The 14,481-nt window shown below is 47.8% G+C and overlaps 1 protein-coding gene across 1 annotated transcript in view; it reads right to left on the bottom strand.

The window, feature by feature from the left end:
* The window catches only part of LOC122201844 (deleted in malignant brain tumors 1 protein-like), a gene marked incomplete at its 3' end in the record, with an annotated part of 44,945 nt that overhangs the window by 23,812 nt on the left and 6,652 nt on the right, over positions 1–14,481 (bottom strand). The window contains exons 7-17 of the mRNA XM_042907808.1: positions 13,209–13,526; positions 12,791–12,832; positions 10,163–10,192; positions 9,523–9,676; positions 6,197–6,414; positions 5,827–5,904; positions 5,156–5,467; positions 4,285–4,317; positions 3,714–3,740; positions 2,051–2,204; positions 545–762 (exon numbers count right to left, since the gene is read on the bottom strand). Of these exons, the coding sequence (XP_042763742.1) occupies positions 545–762; positions 2,051–2,204; positions 3,714–3,740; positions 4,285–4,317; positions 5,156–5,467; positions 5,827–5,904; positions 6,197–6,414; positions 9,523–9,676; positions 10,163–10,192; positions 12,791–12,832; positions 13,209–13,526 (1,584 nt within the window). The remainder of the gene's footprint in view (positions 1–544; positions 763–2,050; positions 2,205–3,713; positions 3,741–4,284; positions 4,318–5,155; positions 5,468–5,826; positions 5,905–6,196; positions 6,415–9,522; positions 9,677–10,162; positions 10,193–12,790; positions 12,833–13,208; positions 13,527–14,481) is intronic.

Raw genomic sequence — 14,481 nt, 5'->3', positions numbered from 1 at the left:
ATTTCCTGTGAGTCGACCCACTTTTGAGGGCTCTCCTCTCAGACGTGGGGAGGGAGCCACCAAGGGCTCAAGGGGGCCGCAAAGAGTACTCTCACGTCAATGTGAGTTTTTGAGGGGTGTGTTTCAAAGCTTTTTCCCCAGACAGGACTATTTGACAGAGGCCAAAGGAGGCCCCCAGAAGCCCCGTGTGAGGTGGGCACCGCCAGGCATGCTGACACTAGCTGTGGCTGCTCTTGGGGAACAACATCTTGACGCAGCTTTAAGGGACTACACCTGTTTTGAACGAAACGGGCTTGGAGACAGCGTCAGACAAGACCCCTCCTCAGCACGTGCGATGTGCTCTAATATCGGAAGGTGTGTGTGTGGACGTGTGGTTCCACGCAGTGTTGGGTGTTCAACCACACCCCCCACCCCTGTCAGATCTTGGGGGTAAACAAAGGAGCATGGGGACCTTTTCCAGTCCCTCGTGCCCAGTCAGATTCGGTCACCCACCCTCGTCTTCATTACCAGGCAGCACAGGGGCCAAAATGACCAAAGGACCTACCGGTATTGTTCTCATCTTGCACAAGAGACTCATAGGATGCAAAAAAGCCCATGTTGGTGACGATAGCATCGCTGTGGAAGACCACCGTCAAGCGATTTGAGGAGGAGGTGAATACTGGGGTTGTACCAGAACAGAATCTTCCCAGAGAAAAAGATTCGCTCTGTGGGCCATCAAAGATTTCAATGAAGTCGTACGGACATCCAAAGAAGTTTTCCATCCTATGAAGATACGATATCACTCAGACTCCATCCGCTGAGGCTTTTCCTCCACCAAGCACTGCACAGATTGGTTCAGGAAGGGAAGGTTCTGGAAGAGGTATCTGAAACCTATGTCTTTTTGCACAGATCGGAGGGAAATAGGACCCTGTTGCTAAAGGGAGTATGTATCTTCCTGTTTATAAAATCCTTTTAATTTGTAAAGTTTCCATTGAATTGCATTTCCCGAATATGGATTACAAGCACAAAGAATAGAACTTAACTGCTATTGACAGGTATGTGGTGAAAAGTACATTTTTCTCTAATCCCTGACTAGTCCCTCTGATGTCATTCTGCTTCTTAGAAGAAGCTACAATGAACAGTTTCTTTTTGTTCCCTTCCAGATAGAGTCTAAGCACAGAAGGCAGCCACTGGAGTGTTGTTCGAGGTTTTCTTGTAGACCATTCCCTAGCGATACCCCTATGTGTGTGATGGACCCAAACCTGTTTAACTGATCCCCTACTGATGATGGCCAATTAGATGGTTTCCAATCTAGTGTTCCTATAAGAACACTGCCATGATTATCCTCCATGCACAAGACTTTGTCAGTAGACTGATTTTCTGGAACTAGAATTGCTGCCTTAAAATATTTGTACCTTAAAAGGGGGTGCTTGGGTGGCTTTGTCGGTTCAGTGTTCAACTCTTGGTTTTGGCTCAAGTCACGATCTCACAGTTCATGAGATTGAGCCCTGCATCAGGCTCTGTGCTGACAGCGCAGAGCCTGCTTGGGATTCTCTCTCTCCTCTCTCTCTCTCCCGTCCCCCACTCACTCTCTTTGTCTCTCTCTCTCACTCTCTCTCAAAATAAATAAATAAATTTATTTAAAAAATTAAAGTTTTGGGGTGCCTGGGTGGCTCAGTCGGTTAAGCATCCGACTTCGGCTCAGGTCATGATCTCACGGCCCATGAGTTTGGGCCCTGTATCAGGCTCTGCACTGACAGCTCAGAGCCTGAAGCCTGCTTCAGACTCTGTGTCTCCGTCTCTCTCTTCCCTTCCCCAATTCACACTCTGTCTCTCCATCAAAAATAAATAAGCTTAAAAAAATGAAAGTTTTGATCAAAGTTTTGATATTACAGAACAGGCCTCCCAGGCCTTCCTCACTTTTTGAGAGTTAACTATGGAAGGTGGGTTTTATTTATTTATGTTTGTTTGTTTGTTTGTTTGCTTATTGGTGGGGTTAGGGGTAGTGGGCAGCACAACAGTGTCTATGACAGGGCAAAGAGGAGAGTAAAAGTGGGAGATATTTACTCACTTCACCACATCAAACGTGAGCTTGACATGAGCCCTGCCATCCACTTGTATGTCCCAGGCACACACCACATTTGTGGGGTATTTTTTAGGATACCAAGGGCTGGAGAAGGAGCCCGAATTATTTGTGAGCAAACCGCCACAGTGGAAGTTTTCATCTGTAAGATGCGGTAAAGACACCCCATCAGATAGGAGGCACTGAGCTGTGCTGGTGTTTTCAAAGGGGTCAGAGGGCATAGGCAGCAGGAGTGAGGGACACCTGTTCCAGGGCTGCTTTGGCCAATAACTGCAAAAGCCGGCTTTGGGAACTCCTCTGAGTTTCCAATGCTGTTGTTTGTCAGATGAGACCATTATACATGTCCCGCAAGATTACAGGGCTTCGTGAGGACAAATGACAGTGACGTATGGTTGACAGGGCTTTCTGGACCCATATGCACAGATGGGTCTGAGCATGTGTTTTAATGAAAAGATGCAAGGACAATGTAAGCCCCAGTACGTATCACCGTCCAGTCATAAAACTGCTCATATTAGAAGATCCCCCATGTGATATACAAATCCCAGATGGAATCAGCACCAACAACACACAGAACACCCACTTCATGGCTGAAATACTGGATTTGGTGTGGAATTTAAATTAAAGACCCCCTGTGCTGGGGCTTCTCATATGTAAAAGGAAGAGAGCATTTATCCAGCTGTTGGAAGCGCTAACATTGAAAATAAGGCACAAGGTGCCTGGGTGGCTCAGTTGGTTGAGCATTTGATTCTTGATTTCAGTTCATGTCATTATCTCACGTTTCATGAGTTCAAGCCCTGCATCGGACTCTGCACTGATGATAGCACAGAGTCTGCTTGGGATTCTCTCTTTCTCCATCCCTCTCTGCTCCTCCCCTGCTCATGTGCACTCTCTTTCTCAAAAGAAGCAAAGAAAATAAGGCAAACAGCATCTGGTGGCTCAGTCAGTTGAGTGTCAGACTCTTAATTTAATTTTGGTTCAGGTCATGATCCCAGGGTTGTGGGATCAAGCCACTCTTAGTGTGGAGCCTGCTTAGGATTCTCTCTCTCTGTCCCTCTGCTCCTCTCCACCACTCATGCTCTCTCTCTCTCTCTCTCTCTCTCTCTGTCTAAAATAAAAAACAAAAAAAGAAAAGAAGGCAAGTATAAAACCATGTGAAGGACAATAGCCAAATTATGGAAAGAGCCTAAATGTCCATCAACTGATGAATGGATAAAAAAAATTGTGGTTTATATACACAATGGAGTACTACATGGCAATGAGAAAGAATGAAATATGGCCCTTTGTAGCAACGTGGATGGAACTGGAGAGTGTGATGCTAAGTGAAATAAGCCATACAGAGAAAGACAGATACCATATGGTTTCACTCTTATGTGGATCCTGAGAAACTTAACAGAAACCCATGGGGGAGGGGAAGGAAAAAAAAAAAAGAGGTTAGAGTGGAAGAGAGCCAAAGCATAAGAGACTCTTAAAAACTGAGAACAAACTGAGGGTTGATGGGGGGTGGGAGGGAGGGGAGGGTGGGTGATGGGTATTGAGGAGGGCACCTTTTGGGATGAGCACTGGGTGTTGTATGGAAACCAATTTGACAATAAACTTCATATATTGAAAAAAAAGAAAAACCACGTGAAGGGTTTATGTAAAGCTGACATACCTGTAGCAGGACTGTCACCAGTCGAGTCTGTGAAGATATACAGAGAAAAAATGATGCTGTGAGCAAGGACTTTTATCCAAAATATGCCTCTAAAATAGTAAAAAATATTGACATTCCAAGCTGTGACTTCTCTGTGTCCCACTGGACAGAGATGACTGTCCAACCCAAGAGTTGGGACATCTGCACACTAAGTGTGTGGATAGGTGTAGTTTGATACAACTCGCTGGGGGCTCACCTGGGCTTCCCATTTCCTTGGTTCCCACAGCATCTATGGCATGATCATCCCTGCAAGCAGCTAGCTCTCTCTCACTGCAGGTGCCAACTCAGGGCATCCTTGGGGCCCAGATACTACACTTCTGGTGAACCTGAACTCTACCCCCGGCCCTCTCCCCACCCTCTGCAGGCCCCCAGCCCTGCCATTTTGTCAACACTAACGGGATGCGTCGCTCTTGTTCATTAGCAACAGAAGGCTTATGCTGTTGACTGTGCCCTGATTACAGGATTAAAGAGTGGCCAGGACCACATGTTTCAGGGGCCTGGTGAGCAGTTGAAATGTATGGAAGAACAATACCTGTTGGTCCCACTTTTGGACTGCCATCAACACCTACTCAAAGACCAAAGAAAAAATAAGTAGGATAGTCATGTAATTGATAAAAGAAAATCAGGTACTTTGTTTGTTTGTTTGTTTGTTTGTTTAAGGATCAAACACATTCTTTCTGGGCAGTTGAGAGTGTGTATAAAAACCCATCGACGTTGTTTAAAGATTGGCAGCCTACGTCAGGGCCCACTGGATGAGGGGGAACACTCTGCTTTTCAATTTCATGATGGTTCATCTAATTGCTGTAAGTATGAAAATTGAAAGCAATTAAAATAGATGGTATGTATTTCCTTTTGGTCAGTTATAGGGCTGGAGGAGCATTAGTAACAGAGCCAAGCTCAGTCTTTCGTACAGTACCTTGGGGGCAATACTTAACAGAGTATGGGCCTGCATGTCATCGAGACAATGCCGTTGTTACCTTATCAATAAAATGAGAATGCAGTCATCTCTCTTATTAGAGATTGTGAACATGAAGTGAGCATATGAATGAGCTGGATTCGGCACTGAGCCTGGCACATGTTCAGCACTCTGGACAGCAGCTGCTAGTCCTAGTCAGGGGGCAGTGGACTGTCACCAACACCGTGGCATGCTTATCCAGGACTGGGATGTCTGATGACACAAATCCTCTATCTAATTATCACAACTTTTAAGGGGGAAACTTGAACAGTTTACAGACACAATAATTTAAGAGAAAGGACACTAACTCTTAAACAAATTGACTTTAAAAAGATGGCTTGAAGCCATGGTTTCCTTTCTGAGTAATTGCTGGCATTGATTTTTCCCTTCCCAGAAGCTGCAGGTGGGCAAGACTATCTCTGAGGGTGGCTGTGTCCTGGGGGCTCACCTGAGCAGATGGCGCTGGCATCCTCATGGTGCCCGCAGTTGTGGGAGAACCATCCATTGTGTGTGCATTGCCACAGCCTGGCTTCATTCCCCATGCACTGCATATCATCCAGCATGATGTGGCCAGTGCCTCCATCAAAGTAGCTCTGAGCTGGGGCTGACAAGGCCTCACCACAGCCAAGCTGTTGGCACACCACCCTGGCATCTGTTATGTCCCAGCTGTCATCACACACTGTGCCCCAGGTGCCGTTGTAGAAGACCTCCACCCGGCCCTCACACCTGTGACTGCCATTCACCAGTCTCAGGGATGCACCTGGGGGACAGGAAGACAGAGGCTTCTGAGCTGTGGTGCTGTCTCCAAAACTCTAGGACCTTCTGCAGTTAGAGAAGGAATGCCCAGCACCTGGGCTCATTTTTCTGTATTAGGCTATGAGACTCTAGGTAGGGTGGCCTTATGTCCTGCTTTGCCTGGAATAGTCCTGGTTTATAACTGTCATAGAGCAAGTAATGCCTGTTAATTAGTTTAGAGTCCCTTTTAAACTCTCAAAAGTATCCTGACTGGAGGATAAGTTACGTGGTCACCCTGAGCATAATCCACTGAGAGCTCGGGAATGTTCCCCACATCCTAAGAGGTCTGTATAAGTGCTCTGGGTGGTTTTGTATTGAATTCACCTGGAATCAGGTGGACTGGTAGTTGTAGTTTGAGGTAGCTTTGTTCCAGAAGGATCGGCCCTACTGCATCCTCCCCTCCTTTGGAAAAGAAAGATCTTCATTTGTGTCCTTCATCTACACACACAGTCAATGCAAGATATGAGATCCAGCCACCTGTTTCTTTAGCCAGGATGTTTTGGTGGTGGAAAAGGACAGTGAGTGGCAGAGCAGGGTGAGGGATTGGCTGGGGACTGTTAGAGTGGACGTCACTCAGGGTGGCATTAATGATGGTGGACTCTGCAGGTCAGATTTAGAAAGCATCTCCTCTCTTAAAGGGAAAGGACACAAATTAGATCTAGCTTCCATCCAGGGTGAATATTAGGATACCTACCACTCTCCCTTTCATCTTGTTGAATGGCATTATACAGAGCATAAAACCCTGTGTTGGTGATCATGGCATCACTTCTGAACACCACAGTCATGATGTTTGAAGAGGAGAGGAAGGTGAGCTCTGCCCCAGCACAAAATCTGCCCATGGAGAGTGAAGCAACTTGCCGTCCGTCGAACACTTCAATAAAGTCATAAGGGCACCCGTATATGTCTTCTAATCTGAGGAGGTAAAGGCACAGCAAATCTCCTCAAGGAAATCTGCAGAAAAGTCTTAAATGAAAGCGTCATTTGTACTGTATCCAGCCAGAAACTGCAATCATCACTGCTGCCTCCTTTCAACCACACATCCCACTGGTGGACTTGACCCCTTCAATATGGCTTGAATTTGCCCTTCTGTCCTTCCCTGTGGGCACCGGCCCAGGTCAGTCATCCTTGCGCTGTGTCTCACATGCTCTGTTTCAGCGGCCCCCATCTGGTATCTTGGCTTTTGATCTTTCCCATCAGCTTCCTCTCTACCTCCAGTGCCTCCTGAATGTCCCCTGACTCTATTCAAACTCTGACATTCCCTGGGGGTGTGGGCAAGTGTCCGCTAGTGTCTCATTGAGTAGAACACTCAGTGGGACCTGGAGCAGGGACAGATGTTGACCTGCTGTCAATAAGCCCCCAGGGCCTGCTGAGTAGGACTCTCTCCTTCCATGCCCCAAACTGCCTGGTTCCAACCTGGATGATCAGAGAAGTTGTCCCTGACCATCCCACCAAACCCCGTCTGCCCAACCACCCCTTCTCTATCCTATTACCATCTAGGTATATATATTTTTCTTCATAGCATTTATCAACTTCTCACCGATGGGGATTGTCCTTGAGCTACTGGTTTATTTGAGTACTATTTGCCTGCCCATCTACAATATGAACTTCATGAGGACAGAGATCTTGTCTGTCTTGTTTGCCACTAGAAGTCTGTGCCTAGACCAGAGTCTGCATGAAAGCAGGCTCAACAAATATTCCTTAAAGAATATCAACATTAATCTAACATGATAAACACGGGAGGTATGCACATTGGCATTCCAACAGCCGTAAGTGGCCCCTAAGGCATGTGTTGTAAGTGCCTGTTGCACAATACACGCACAATGGATACCTCCCAGTGTACGCAGACTCCCAAATTTGAAAGCCTGTTAGTTGAAAGCACACCCGTTCCAGAGGAGTAAGAGCCAAGTGCCTCTTACCTTTAAGATAAGAAAAAATGATAACATTTGTGTGTAAGGTGACAATAGGGTGACAGTAACAGATGAAACCATAATCTGAGAAACCATTTCAGTGGAAAACAAGACACACTTCACTTAGCAAGAATGAAATGGCACATTTTAAATATGAATATAATTTTTGCAAATCGAGTGTGAAGCGGGTTTCCATAGGAGCTGAAATAGAAAAAAAAAACTAAAGCAAGCTGCAATCAGGGGCTCTCAGTACCATCGACATTTGGGGCTGGAGAAGTCCTTGCTGTGGGGGGCTGTCTTGTGAATAGTAGGACACTCAGCCTCATCCCTGGCCTCTAAGCACTATGTGACAGTGGTACCCCATGCCCGCAACTGAGACAATAGAAGATGCCTCCAGGCCCAGACGAATGTCCTGTGGGGTCTGCCATTTCTAGTGGAGCCTCATTGGAGCAAACTAACTGACTTCATGTCCTTACACGCAAAAAGCAGATATCGAGAAATCTAGTCTTAAAAACATCAAACCCTGAAAGTTAGTGCCTACGCTTTGGCTCTAGGTAACACTTTTAAGCAGCTCCTTGATTTGCATCCTCTGAAATTGGAGCAGGAAATTTCTGTTGGGACAGCAGCTCTGAGACTGCAGGGAGAGTGGGCCACTGCAGCCGTTTGGAATAACCATTTTCCAGAAGTGGTAAAATGATACTCTGTGCCCCAAAAGAATAGAACTATGGATTCCATAGATTTGAATATAGCATACCAAATCTTCTCACACTGCTTTAAATGAGTAAATGTGTGTGCAGTGAATGAATGAACGAATGAATGAATGATAAGTATATTTTGTTCACCATATACAATGCTCCCTGATATTGGTTTATGTTCTCCCCCATTTGCAAGGAATTTTGGCCATCAGGTAAAGCTAATCGAATGCATCCCTCACTCCACTGCTGACCCATTTCCCATTTGAAGGCAGCATTTAGCCATTCAGCTCCTTGACTGCTGAGGCCAACAAACACAGATGGAAAGCAGTGGCAGAGGTCTGGCAGAGACTGTGACAAAGTCAGGAAGAGAGAAGGACCCAGTTGGGACCCAGTGTAGAAAGCTGAAACCAGGTTAAACAATATCAGGAAAAGCAATATTTTTAATTTGCATTAAAAAGTCACTCATGTATATGTGAATATGTATGTATATATACATGCATATAAATATGCATTAAAATAGGAGAAATTCCTTTAAAAATGGATGATGGTCAGAGAAAGAAGCAGGAAGTACAATGGGCCTAAGAAGAATGCATGAATGGAGTCTATTTAATCTGCGAAAGAAAACTCTTAGCAGGGTCACGACAGACATTCTTGAAGAAGAGGAAGCAGACATGTTTTGTGTAGCCTTAGAGGCAAGAATGAAGTTCGGAAAATGGGCATGAAGAAGAACAAACTTGGGCTCGGCCCAAGGAAGAAGCAGTGTCCCCAGTGGAGCTGGCTGAGAGTGGAGGGTTCGTGAGGTCTTCGTGTGTGGGCCACCCCAGATGACGCTGCCTTGGTGGTCTGGTGTCAGGGATGCTCGTGGGTGTTTGGGGCGTTCTCCAGTGCATAGGGAGCTGAGCTCAATGATTATAAGACTCCTAAGCTCAGATGACCAGACCTATTTTCACCTAAAATGTGAAAGGATGTGTCACACGGTGCTGCAGGCTGAATGTTTGTGTCCCCTCAAAATTCATATGTTGAAACCTAGCCCCCAGCAGGATGGTATGAGGAGGTGGGGCCTTTGGGAAGTGATTAGGTCATGAAGGCAGAGCCTTCGCAATGTAAGATCAGTGCCCTTACAAAGAGTCCTGAGAAAGCTCCCTTGTCTCTTTTACCAGGTGAAGCGACTGTGAAACTATAACCAGCTGTGAACCAGGAAGCAGGGCCCCGCCAGACACTGAATGCTGATCTTGGACTTTCCAATCTCCAGGACTGTAAGAAACACGTTTCTGTTGTTTATTATCTGATTTTTGACATTTTTGTTGTATCAAAACTGAGCTGGGTTGACTAGATATGCAGAAAGTCCACCTACTTAAGGAAAGCATGGATTCAAAGCTAATCTGGCCTTTGGTGTAGAAAAAGGCAAAGCTGCTTACTTCAGGCTTGGGATCACCAGTTCTATGTGGAACTTCTCAGCCACGTGTATCACCCAGATACACTCCACGTCGGTGGGGTAGTTTGTTGGATACCAAGGACTGGAGAAGGAGCCCGAGAGACCAGAAATGACTCCTCCACAAGAGTTACTTCCTCCTGTGGGCAGACAAGAGACAACTGGTTGGCTTCTTCCGGCATGCACCTGGCATTTCCCAGGAGTAGAATCCACGATTCCATCAAACTCAACAGTGAGTCACAAAATGGGAAGGGATCATGGTGGTAGCATAGTTGTGGCTTGGCTGCAGTGTGTGCATCCCTGAGAGGGAATGAGGGGGAAGGAAAGATGTGTGACTTGTACCAGAGCAGGACCCTAAGGCTGTAGGTGAGACTGGAAATGGCGTGGGACATATATGTGGCAGGTGTGGGGTGTCCAGCCAATAATTTCATTAATGCTCCGCCCAGCTTCCTGCCATGCAAACCAGCTCAACTCAGATGTAGACAATCCATGCACTCGTGAGGGCTCCTTCCCACCAATTCCTTCCCCTCAGGTAGCCAGAACAGACAGACATCCATTCTGCTTTTATAGGTTATCAACGTGATTCTATCCTTTACAGGTTATACTTTCAATGAAAAGAGAGTTACCTCGTGGTGTAGGCACTTGAGGGATGGGAGCTGCAAAAACCAAAACCAAAGAAAATCAGGAAAGAGGCATCACAAAAACATCATATATTTACGTACGAATGAGTGAACCTGTAACTCTGCTTGAGTCTTGAAGCATGGTGTGGGCACGCACGCTCATTTCTCTTTTCTCTCCTAACGCGGGATGTGGTCTCTCCCCTTCTTTCGGTGAATCGCCAGGAAATCACAGATAGCACACAGCTACATGACTTATTTTCTCTTCTGTGTTAGGGTCCACCAACCCCAGGGCTGTCCTGAGATCGATCAGTCGTGCATCACCCACAGAAACATCACTGGGCTTCTGAGCATGTCACTGCAGAGTGTGCAGAAATGCACAGGGACAAAAACTGGATGGCTGAGAGCCCTGGGCAGGGGAGGGCAGGTCGGATAAGAATTACATTGAAATAGATGACCCTCAGTGGGAGAGCTTCCTCCTTTCCTGTGTCCTTTTGGCTTTGATTTCCAGGAGGCCTATATTTCTACATTCTGATGTGTCCTTTTAAAAAATGTTTATTTTTGAGAGAGAGAAAGCATGAATAGGGAAGGAGCAGAGAGAGAAAGAGAAAGAGAGAGAATCCTAAGCAGGCTTTGTGCTGTCAGCACAGAGCCCGGCACGGGGCTCAAATTCACAAAATGTGAGATCATGACCTCAGTCGAAATCAAGAGTCAGATGCTTAACCGACTGAGCCACCCAGGCGCCCCTCTAGATGCATCCTTAATCGCCAGTGCCTGGTGAGCCGAAGGCAGATTTTGAAAGCCTGTCCATTGGGAAGCTGGTACTTGCTGGAGTCCTACACTAGGGGTTGGCGGGCACAGAGTTTGAAGCAAATGGGTCAGATGCATTTAAGAATTCCTTTATGCCCGTTGTCCTCCTTGGGCAGCTCTGCCTCCAGGTGTAGAGCAGTGAGGACAGCGGCACTACCCACTGCCTGCCTTCTCAGTCCTTCTCCAGGAAGGGTGCTGGACATCAGCAGAATGCATTTTTTTGATGACCTAAAGTTGTCTTAGAAGCAATTCCCTTTTGTTAAAATGTTTGACATGCAGCGTTTCCCTTAGAGAGTTAAATGGCAAAAGCCTTACTCTGTGTGTGTGTGTGTGTGTGTATGTGTGTGTCCAGAAGAATATATAATGCTTTATCGAGAAGTGGTTAGCTTACAAGGTGTATACTGTTTAGACATAAAGGATTTCATTTCCCCCTATAATTTCTTTTATTCCATGACCCATTCTTTTATTCAGTCAGCTATGCCTCTCTGACTCAGAAAAGGAATACTATAGCAGAGAGAAAAAAGAGAAAAGGCTTCTGAGGTTTGATACTCTAGACCGCAAGTGGACGTGGCGCAGAGCTGTGTGATGAACCGAAAACCGTGTTCTCCTCCCTGGCCGGGGGCTAGAGGAGATTCCTCGCTGGGATAGAAAAGGAAAAACCAGAGGGCGCCAAGCAGAGGTAGCTGCTTGTCAGTCCCTGAGAAATGGCTCTGTAGGCTCTGCCTCCCCTCCCGGGCTACGGCACGATTAGTGGGTCCCAGTGCAAAATGAAAATGTGGGGCCTCAGCTGGAGGTGGGGAAGTCAATCGCCCCTTCCCACAGGTTCATTTCTACAGGGGATGGTGACGCCCACCTGGGATGCCCTGGGGGCCTGGACTGGAGTGGGTAAGAGGCCCCCACTCCAAATGTGTCCCTCCAAATGTCCCATGGTGATGCCAGTCCAGAGTAGGGACAGGCTGCCAGCCACCTTGCCCACCCCCCAAACACTACAGGGTGCACCCTGACCTTGACCTGCCCCACATCCAAACCCGGAGTGGGGGCAGAGTATGGAAGTTGTCACAGAGCAGGGCTGGGGAGGAGGCTGGGTGGGGACCAGGGTGCCAGCAAGAAGGGAAGTGGGCAGCTAGAGCCTGTCCTGGAGAGGTAGGCCGCTGTAGGAGACAGGACCACACGTGCTTAGATCCCGCTGGAGTCTTGAGTTTGGACATCACTGCCACACATCGACTCTGAGTAGGTTACCAGAACAAGGTATACCCTTTCTCTGTTCCTGCCATGTCTGTGAAGCCAGAAGTCCCTCAGAATAGCCCCAAATGGCTTCACTTCTCACACTCAGCTTGTTCTTGACCCACTGGGAGAGTGAGCCATTGATGCATCGGTGTTTTCTTGCAGGCTTTCGTTTTTTAACACATGTCCCTGGGAGGCAAAACTTTCTACCTTCTCTCCTCTCCATCTTGACCCTCTTCCCAGCCATGGTGATAGAACCTCTCCCCCTCCCCCCAGCCTTCCTTGCTCTGTTGTCCAGAGAGGAGTTGGGGATGCCATTTCATTTGGGGAATGAGGCTCTTAGCTTATTGTCTAAGCCGCTGGTTCTCAACTTGCTGCATGTTGGGATCACATGGGAAACTTTAAATATTACTGATGACCTGGTGTGACCCCAGAGATTCTGATATGACTGGTCTTGGTGCAGCCTGGGCATCAGGAATTTAAAAGCTCCCTGGGTAGTCAGTCAGTGTCTAGGTCACAGTCCAGCAGTGTCTAGGTCAAGACAGAGATTAGATTTCCTACTCACTTTGCAGAGATATTGGAAGTTCACGGTGTTGGACCTACCTGGGGATGCAGGGATCACATCTGGAGCCCAGTCCCCAGCATCTGCATGAATTAAAAAAAAGTAGGTAGATGTAGGAAATCTGAGTTACATTTTATGAAGGCAGGTGGTGGTTCAGATCTCAAGCAGGTAAGCTTCGTGTTACACAAGCAACACGGGCATGTTGGATCCTGGAAAAGCAGTTCAGGCCTGGGAGAGATTGCAGAGAACAGGACTTGACAGGTATGTGGGCCTGGCACACGTGTCTTTAGAATGGAGTCAGGCTGTCAGCATTCTTTGTCAACCTGGCTAAAGGGACACTCATCTGCGGGGCCACCGCCCTCCACTTCCCTAACCCTGCTTTGTGCACAACCGCCATCCATCACTAAGATGTTGCTGGCTGAAAGTTCAGGAAGAAACTGCCACGGGGGGACAGGCTACCTGAGCAGACGACACCGGCGTCCTCATGGTGGCCACAATTGTGGTCTGACCACCCGGAGCTGGGGCACTGGCCGAGGTGGTTCTCGCTTCCCGAACACTGAATGTTATCCAGGAGGATGTTTCCCGAGCCCGGGCCGAAGTGAGCCTTTCCAGGGGCTGCAATGGCCCGTCCACACCCCAGCTGTCGGCACACGACCTTGGCTTCATTGAGGTCCCAGAGGTCATCACATACGGTGCCCCAGGCCCCCTGGTGGAGGACCTCCAACCGTCCTGAGCACCGTCCTGAGCCGCCCACCAGCCGCAGCTCCGGTCCATCTTCTAAACAGAGCAGGGTTTTATTTTTGAGTTTGGGAAGTTTTAAGTAGGAAGGATTTCTAGCTCCCATGTTCATGGCTAAGGCACATGAATTCAAGAGCAAAGCATAAGGCTGTCTTAATTCTGTAATAGGCAGGGCTTGCGGGCTTCGGGGTGAGACAGAGAAGGGTTTGAATCCAGCTCTAATGCTCTCTAGCTGTGTAACCTTTGACAAGTTCCTTCGTCTGCCTGGGCCTCGGTTTTCTCATCTGTGAAATGGGAGCTCCAGCAGCATGTATCTCAGAGGGCTGTAGTGATGAGTGGGTGGGAACGGGAGTATAAAGCACAGTCAGTGCTCAACACCCAGCACATGGCTTCTGCAGCTCTCGCTGTGTGGTTCTCTGACACAGTACTGGGATCCTGGGGAAATGGGTCCCCAGTTGCATTTTTGGACATGACTTGGATGAGGGTAGATTTATCCCCTGAAGGCACCTGGGCCACCAGGGTGTCTATGACTTCCTAAAGCCCAATAGGAACAGCTATTTCTGGGCCAACGGGCAGTGGCCAGCTCGAATTGCCTGCTGTCTCCTGGAGACATCCCAGGGACAGCCTTCCCTTTCTGAGCGCACAAGCTGTGCCACACTGACCTTTTCCCCTGTCTCTCCAGCATGTCCCCAAGAGCCTTCATATTTGCTATTCTCTCTCCCTGGAATGCCCCCTCATTGTCATCCATCACATGTGACCTCCTCAGCAAGGCCGTCCATTCCCATTCCCTCCGCAGGGGCAACCCCCTCACCCTAGCATTCTCTTCTGCCCTCCCCACCCAGACTCTGTCTTCCCAGGCATTACCACCACCCCCAAATCATCTTGTCATTTCAACTGCACCTCACTGCCTTAGTTCAATTGTCCATGTGACCCTCTTAGTGGGAAAAATCTATCAGGCACACAGTAAGGCTTATGGGACCAATTGTGGGGTATT

This window comes from Panthera leo, chromosome D2 (genome assembly GCF_018350215.1).
Source record: "Panthera leo isolate Ple1 chromosome D2, P.leo_Ple1_pat1.1, whole genome shotgun sequence".
Taxonomy (NCBI): Eukaryota; Metazoa; Chordata; class Mammalia; order Carnivora; family Felidae; genus Panthera; species Panthera leo.
The sequence above is the reverse complement of the archived record's forward strand: the minus strand, read 5'-3'. Positions and strand labels throughout refer to the sequence as shown.